Here is an 8,127-nt window from a genome sequence, read left to right on the forward strand (position 1 = left end):
AGGATTATGTAACACTGGAGTAATGATGCTGAAAGTTTAGCATTGACAACACAGGACTATTATATATATATATATTTTAGTTTAAATTCTATTAATATTTCAGAATATTACTGTATTTTTTTACCAAATAAATGCAACATTATTTCAAAAACAAAAAATCTTACCTCCCCCAAACTTATGAAATATAGTGTGTTAATAGCTGCCTTTATATTTTAGGAAGGGGGTCATCCAAAGGGATCATCATATTTGTAGGTCTGTGCCATAAAAAAACCCTGATTTAGCAGATGCTTTCTTATTCAACACTAGGGACATGTAAACTATTCACTGTGTGTGGTTACAGGGGATACAGAGCGATAGAGGGAGGGCAGGAGATAAAGGGAGAGAGAACGAGAACTGCCCCCCTTTGATGCCCAATAACCCAGTTATGCCTGTCCAGTGAGAGCCAGGGACTGAGGTTTGAAGGGGAAAACACACTGACCCGTATGGAGGAAAGCACACACGGATCTTCTCAGAGATGGGCTGTACAGGATGGAGACTCCTCTGGCTGGCCTGCTTGGTGTCCACTTTTCTGCAATATGGTACGTGTTGATTTTATTGTTAACATTAGGCTGTTAAATATGGTCGGAAAAACCTTGTGACTTGGGGAGAAGAACATTCACACAACTGAAGAGAACTGTTCGATTACTTGAAGACAGCTGATTTTAACCAGGGTTTTACATACTGTAACATACCGTAACAAGTCAATATCTCAATGTTTTTCTTATTACAAATCCTTTTGAAATCAGTCCATTAGATATGAAATGTTTGAGTGAGGTATAATAAAAAACAATGGTCATTTGAGCATTTTTATAATTGGTGTTTTATGTTACAATAATTGTAGTATATGTAATTTTGGTCAGTTTTTTAGAAGAATTGAACCCCATTGTTCTCTCAGTTGGTGTATTTGTCCTTGCCAATGCTGTCAGCTGTAATTAAGGCTTTATAGTCACTTTGCTTTCCCACACACACACACACACACACACACACACACACACACACACACACACACACACACACACACACAAAGGCCTGGGGGTGGCAGAGCGGAGGGGGTGGGACTCATCATTACAGTAATGAGACAACCATTGAGATGGAAGGAGAGAGGTTGAGAGCTACACAACCAAACTGTAGAATAAACGGGCCTGCTAGTGTTTTATCATTGCCAGTTGTTTACAATACGAAAACGGCTTCAAATCAAGCACAAACGTGCATTAAAAATGATCCAGCTTGACTGTTTCCCTCCACCCCCTCCAGGTGCAGTCCGGGTGACGGTGAGGGAATCTGGTCTGGAGGTTGTGCGGGGAGATTCTGTCACACTGCCCTGTTCGTTCTTCACCATGATGCCCTTGTTCAGACTCAGCATCATCTGGACTCTGACCCCAGTCTCGGACCCTGACTCCCCCACACAGGTGTCACCTATATCAGCTAATAGACCTAAGGCCCATTCACAGCAAGATAGATAATAACTATAACCAAGTTCTAAAAACCACTCTAAGAGACTAGTGGAGTCCACACCACAACTAGTGATAATGACATGGAATCACGTTTTCATAGCGTTTTTTTTTTTTTTTTTTTTCACCTAATGAACAGTTAAAACATTGACAGGCATTCAAAATACATCCAACTTTAAAGCATGGAAAATAACATACCATAGAATAAAAATAGTGTTATTATCCTTTGGTCTGGATGCTTATAGTTATTGTTATAGGTTGTGTCTGAAATAGCATTCTCTCCAAGTAAGTACTTCTTTTGAATATGTAATTACTTTGCAACCATTAAAAAAAGTATGTTCTGTATAGTATGAATGTGTGTAGTATTAATGTAATCTGGATGTACTACATTTGCTATGTTGTCATTATCATGTGACCTACCAGTCAGTTGCGTACATTGCCATTCACAAATCCTCTCCAGTGGCCTCATGGGATAGTAAAGTGTCCATTGGACGCGCGTGCCCTTCAGAATCTTGCCGAAAGTAGTCATCCGGGTACTTTTCACCCTACTGTTTTATGGATACTGTGAAGTTGGAATTCTGTTTTTCAACTACTATATAGCAGGGAAGAATGCAATTTCAGATACAGCCATTGCTTTTGTTGTTGGTGTGAATGGCTTTTAATCAGGACAGATGCATTACTGAAACAGATTAAAATGAGGCTGGGAGGGTTAAGGTATAAGCCAAGTCCCTAGTTCACTTTTCAGGGCCATTTTATGTGCTGTTGTAAAATCCTTCCAGTCTACTGGAATGTTCACCCCCTAAAAAGTCCACAAAGTATGCAAATTGGGATGTACCTTATGTTCCCTTATCCGGGAATTCTGAAGTGCTAGATGGGTAGTAAACATAGATGAAATTTATAATTAAATTTGGTCTAAAATGCTGCAGGGATGTGTAAAAAACCGAAGTTTTTCGTTAAACAGCATAAAAAAATAACGTCAGATATCGGTCCTGCCCGCTGGTGATAAATAGTCAGTTTTACAGCCCGTAGTCATGTTGTTGAAAATTGAGTAACCAGTGTCCCGATGTGTAGTAGGCCAGGGATTCCCAAACTTTTTTGTCAGCCAAACCCCTTTGACCTAAAGGATTTCCTCAAGTGCCTCTGAGATTTTGTACAAGTCAATATTTCAATAAAACACATGCATGTTCAGTTCTCTGATTATACATTTTATTTTAAAGTGATTTATTTCAATTGTATGATTTAATAAATAGTTTTACATCAATTCACGGACCCCTTGAAGTTCCCTCACAAACCCTTTGGGAAACCCTCTTGTGCTCAACATATTAACAAGCTAGGGAGCTGATTCAAACACACCCCTTTTTTTTTACAGTCTTTACAAGGGCAACTTAGCGCAGTATGGTGCTAGATCATGAATCATTTTTGAAAACTCACACCTTTCATTACAGTTTTATGAAATTTTTGTCCACTGAAAGTGTTTGGAAAAATGTTTAGTCAACTCAACCATTGCCAGATCTATAAGGACTGATATCTCTCTCGTTGTGCAGGTGATCGTGTATGATCAAGGGCAGGTGATTGAAAGCCCTTCCTTCATGGGCAGGGTGGGCTTTGCTGGCATGCCCTGGAGCGCAGACATTATCTTGAATTCCACGTGGGTGTCTGACGCTGGAGTCTATCGCTGTGTGGTCAGCAACCCACCTGAGACAGGAGACCCTGGAATAGGAGAGCTCAGCCTCACTGTTCTGGGTATCATACATCACACAGCATCTATCTTTTATAAACACCCAATTTATACACTGAAAAATTAACTTAAATATACAATTTGTTTCTATTAAGTAATATTATTATGCATTTCCTCTCATACCGTTAAAAGTATTATTGGTTTATTTATTTAATTGTAATCTAATTGTATTTATATTAATCAACATTTGTATATATTTAATCTAAATTAATGTATATTAATATTACCAACGAACATTTTTTTTACTGATTTATTTTAATCTAATTTATTTAGTTGCTAATTTTAATCTTATCATTTACTTATTTTATTACATAGTTTTAAAAAAAGAAATAACGGGATAAAGGAACGCTTCTAGGCTACAAATGGCGTCCCCTTCCCGAAGTGCCCTTCAGGGTGCAACAACGGCGTTTGGAATTTGACCTAGATTCACTGTTTTGCATTGCCGCCTTGAACTTGACAACGCGACGTGTCTGGTGTGAGGCATTTGGAGCTTCATCAGTAGGCTACACAGAGAGCGCACGAATACTCGTATATACGGACAATATCGTACTTTTATACAGTGAAGATTATGCAGTGTTATTTTACGTTTGATTATTGAATTTCTGTACCTTACTTTTAGACCTGAAACACTTCAAGCGCTTAATTCTTAGCACGGTTCTTTTGTCTTCAATAATGTTTTAAATTGATATCAGTTGGGCTCGTAGTTTTGCTGTGGTATATAAGTTGGAATCGAGAATTGTGAAATTTCACGGGTATCTAATTTTGGTAGCTTATTTAGAATACAATGTTAGGTGTAAATGAAAAACTAAAAATTATTACATTAATTAGGCCTACTCACCCTCATGTCGTTCCAAACCCGTCAGACAAATGAAGATCCTTTTGATGAAATTTCGAGAGCTTTATGTCCCTTCATTGACAGTCTACGCAACTAGCATTTTGACGCTTCAAAAAGTTCATAAAGAGATCATAAAACTAATTCAAATGAATTGAGCAGTTCAGTCCAAAATTTTCAAGATCTCTTATGATGAGATTTAATTTAGGCTTTTATTTACATAAACATTCATCAACTGTGTGCAGCGCAAGAATTAACGGCAGTAGAGAAACTTCCAGAGGAGTGTGAGGCCTTCGACTTCACTGCCAATGACAGGAAGTGCAGGAAGAGACACTGCAAGGTACCTGAGAAGTACCAGCTGGGAGAGAGAGAGAGGAGGAACGAGAGGTGAAGATCAATAAAGGAGGCAGTGATAAAGATGCGGCTGAAATAGACAGTAACACTCAGCCTTGAAAAGATGAAGAAGAGAGGACGTATACACCAGAAAAAAGAGAGATGCACAGTTTGGAAAAATGAGCTTAGGGAAGCTGGAGAAAAGGAAAAAAGGAGAGAAAATGTAAGGAACGGAAGATCATCACAGTGCCAACGCCACATCTTGTGGAGTTCAAACCTCTGCATGCTACAGTCAGATCTTCCTTCTAAAGCCTGTTTTATACTTCTGCGTCGAACTGCCGCCGTAGCTACGTCGTAGGCTGTGTGTAGCGCGCGTACCCTACGGCGTACCCTGACGTGCACCTCTCCGAAAATGTAACAACGCGTCAATTCTACGCGGACACAAGCGCGGTGATTGGTCTGCCAGAACCCCTCCCTCGGGGTTTCACATGCTCCCTAGGTGCGCGTCAACGCGGACAACGACAGAAGTATAAATTAAAACCAACACGTTGCCTACGGCGTATAGGCTCCGGCGTAGGTCCGACGCAGAAGTATAATGAGGCCTTTAAAGCCAATAGAGGGAGAACTACCAATGCTCTCCGGACACCTCGCTCTACCAGACGCTCGCTTCAAACCCCTGCCGCCAGTGACAAAACCACTCGTGCATCCTCAGAAACCAGCTTTAGCACCTGAAGATGTGTTATCCCTGCCATGTTCTCATGTTCTCCACTTTGTTGGCGAGTCCTCCATGTTCCAACGAAGTTGTTTCCCTCTGACGCTCTTCATCCCAGATGCTTCCATTGGCGGTTCCTCCGCATCCCACTCCAGCACCTGATGAACTGTCTTCCATTTGGCTCTCTTCATCCCAAGTGCATCATCCCAAACGACTCCGCTTTGTCCTCCCAGCTGAAAGCCTCAGCCATTCACTTCTTCCCCATTTGAGCCACCTCCACAACTCATGCTGGTTGATATAGAGGATGAGGAGAATGAGTATGTTGAGTACACAGGGAAGACCATCCAGGTCAGTGACTTAAGTCTGGAACGCCCCCAAACGCAGGAGGCTGAAATGAAACCGTGAAAGATGGTTCCATGGTTGGAGAAGGACAGCGAGGTGCAGGAGGAAGCGTGGGCGAGCGAAGGGGTGGAGGTCCAGGGATTTGAGGAAGGTGACGCCAGTGAAATGGGAGACTCCAAGGCCATTCGGATGATGCCTCTCAGATCGATGAGCTCACAATGAAGCTCTTCTGTGTAACCTCTCCTGACAGTCCCAAGAATGAGACCCAGCACAATGTGAATGTCCAGAAAAAGTGCAAAAGAAAATTGCTACTTGTTCTGTTCACCTGGGGAGAGGAGAAGGCCAAGAAAAAGGAGAAGAAAATAATCAAGGAGAAGGAGCGAAGAGAAAAATAGTTGCTGCTTGAACGCTACATAAAGCGATCCAAACTGAAGAACTTGTGGATCAACAAGCACAACCGCAACTACAACTCCTCCTAATGCAGATCATCGTCCCTCTTCACCTTTAGCCTGTATAAATAAAAAAAGTTTGCAAACTAAAAGTTCAAAGATCCATGACTCTTCCTGACTATTAAAAAATAAAACGCGTGTAATATGAAGTGAATCAATTTGAACTAATTCGAATTTACCTAGAACAGCAGCAGAAAGTGAATCATTCAATGCTGTTCATTACAGAGTGAAGTTCACAGATCAATATATTTTCTCTGATGTGGATCCTTCCAATCCACCACCTCCATGCTCGTCTTGGCCACCCCATGTATAAAAGTGTAGTTCTGCCACTGATTGAAACATGAAATAAACTTACTCCGGAAGTTAGTCCATAAGCTGTGTGGATCTGCAGGCTGGTCTGTGTTTTGTAACCTGGGGCCTCACTTAAAAAACGTGCGTATGCACAGATCTGAACTTAGAGTGTGAGTAGCGTATGCTCACAATTTCAAAATCATTTGCGATTTATAGATTTCACATCTGGAAGAAAGGTGTAGGGCTATGCAGGTTTTTTGTGCTCATGATAGTTCTCAGAATCACACGTTCGTAACATTTGAGAAATGATCGCAAGATTAAATGTAGGGCAGTTAGTTTCTACATAACATTTAATTTACACAAGTTGAACTCTTTCCAGTTTATAGACTACTTGTAATTCAGGTTTCATAACTCTCTCTGTGTGTGTGTGTGTGTAGCACCCCCATCACTCCCTGTGTGTCTATGGGAAGGAGACACAGATGCTGGGGGCAATGTGAGACTGTCCTGTGGGGTGGTGGAGGGCTTTCCCACTCCACAGGTGATCTGGGAGAAGCTAGAACCAGATAAGACAACACTGCCAGTGAACATGGATGGTAAAACATTTTTACACAGGTTTTTGAAAAACATCCGACATGCAGAAACCGTTTCACACCCTTATGTGTCACAGACGACATGACGGGTTCTGTGCACATTGCCAATGTGTCTGTGCAAACCTCGGGCCTTTACCGCTGCTCAGTGACCAACCCACTAGGAACTCAGCACTGCTACATTAACCTGTCTGTGTACACACGTAAGTCTTTCTGTACTTTTATGATTGTGATTGTACATATAAGAGTGACCAGAACAGTCTTCAACCCTAACCCTAACGTACTTTGTGTTCTATGGAAGAAAACAGGTTTGGAACGACATGAGGGTGAGTTGATGACAGATTTTCTTTTTTTCGTGACCCTACAGCTCCAGATAATTCCCCAGGCATCCTGCAGGGGGTGATGTTGAGTCTCTCTATGGCCCTGCTCTTGCTGGCTCTGATGGTGCTGGTGCTGTGGCTCCACCGTTCGGCACAGGAGAGCAAATGGAGGATCAGCCATGAGGACGACGAGTGCTATAATGAGATCAAATACACACCCGCTCTCATTAAACGCTCCTTTGTCTGAGACGAGGTCAGGAACTCACAGCTGGATCATCTCTGCGCTAATCTCAATGTAAAGTTTCTGTCAGACAACAGCAAAGGAAAGATCATACTTCACCGGACAAAGTACTTAAGTGCTTAGTTGCATTAAAGACTACGGTAAACGAATTGTTTTGTTTTCATGTGGGAATCAACAGCATGCCACAGATGTTATGAAATAGATCTTAATTTGCATTTAACCCAGCATATTACTTGAAGGGCTGGTTTTAAGATGCACAGTCTCAAGACAATCAAGTCACTATAAATTAATGTAAGTTTTGAGTTTGGTCCTCTGGTAGAGGTGTATATTCTCTGTAGAGGGACATTCTTTTCAAACAATAAAAATGTAGATACATGCACTTTGTTCTGAGCTAATCCTCTTCAATGATTCCTTGAGATATTACAATTTAATATATAACTATTTATATTTCAACACATTTTAAAATGTACTCTATTCTTGTGGTGGCAAAGCTGATTTTTTTTTTTAGCAGCCATTACTCCAGTCTTCAGCGTCATACGATCATTCAGAATTTTTGTTTTAATTTGTAATATCTCATAATTTCAATGTATTAAATTGTATTTTGATCATATAAATATACCTTGGTTAGCATAATAACGGACCTTGAACATTTAAAGTATATATATATATATAATAAATTGTAGCAATTTATTAAATTGCTACAATTAATTTATAAATTAAAATGAACTAAATAGCTAATTGCTGAAATTACTCGCTTGCAATGCTATTGATCCAAATCAGCTTTAACATGAC

The 8,127-nt window shown here is 40.6% G+C and overlaps 1 protein-coding gene across 1 annotated transcript; it reads left to right on the forward strand.

Moving 5' to 3' along the window:
• Nucleotides 1-405: 405 nt before the first annotated feature.
• Nucleotides 406-7,728, forward strand: LOC307145161 (immunoglobulin superfamily member 11). Its single transcript, XM_079848019.1, has 6 exons — nucleotides 406-578; nucleotides 1,294-1,448; nucleotides 3,035-3,233; nucleotides 6,625-6,780; nucleotides 6,855-6,977; nucleotides 7,142-7,728. The coding sequence occupies exons 1-6, from the start codon at nucleotides 515-517 to the stop codon at nucleotides 7,339-7,341; spliced, it is 897 nt and encodes a 298-aa protein (XP_079704145.1). The 5' UTR covers nucleotides 406-514; the 3' UTR covers nucleotides 7,342-7,728.
• The last annotated feature ends 399 nt before the right edge of the window (nucleotides 7,729-8,127 follow it).

Source organism: Squalius cephalus (genome assembly GCF_949319135.1).
Source record: "Squalius cephalus genome assembly, chromosome: 17".
In the NCBI taxonomy this organism is placed as follows: domain Eukaryota; kingdom Metazoa; phylum Chordata; class Actinopteri; order Cypriniformes; family Leuciscidae; genus Squalius; species Squalius cephalus.

Bases quoted from the DNA above. Each gene is read 5' to 3' on its own strand.
- LOC307145161 (XM_079848019.1), top strand. From the start codon at position 515: ATGGGCTGTACAGGATGGAGACTCCTCTGGCTGGCCTGCTTGGTGTCC. The intron at 579-1,293 runs GTACGTGTTGAT...CACCCCCTCCAG, and splicing joins GTCCACTTTTCTGCAATATG to GTGCAGTCCGGGTGACGGTG. The intron at 6,781-6,854 runs GTAAAACATTTT...TATGTGTCACAG, and splicing joins ACTGCCAGTGAACATGGATG to ACGACATGACGGGTTCTGTG.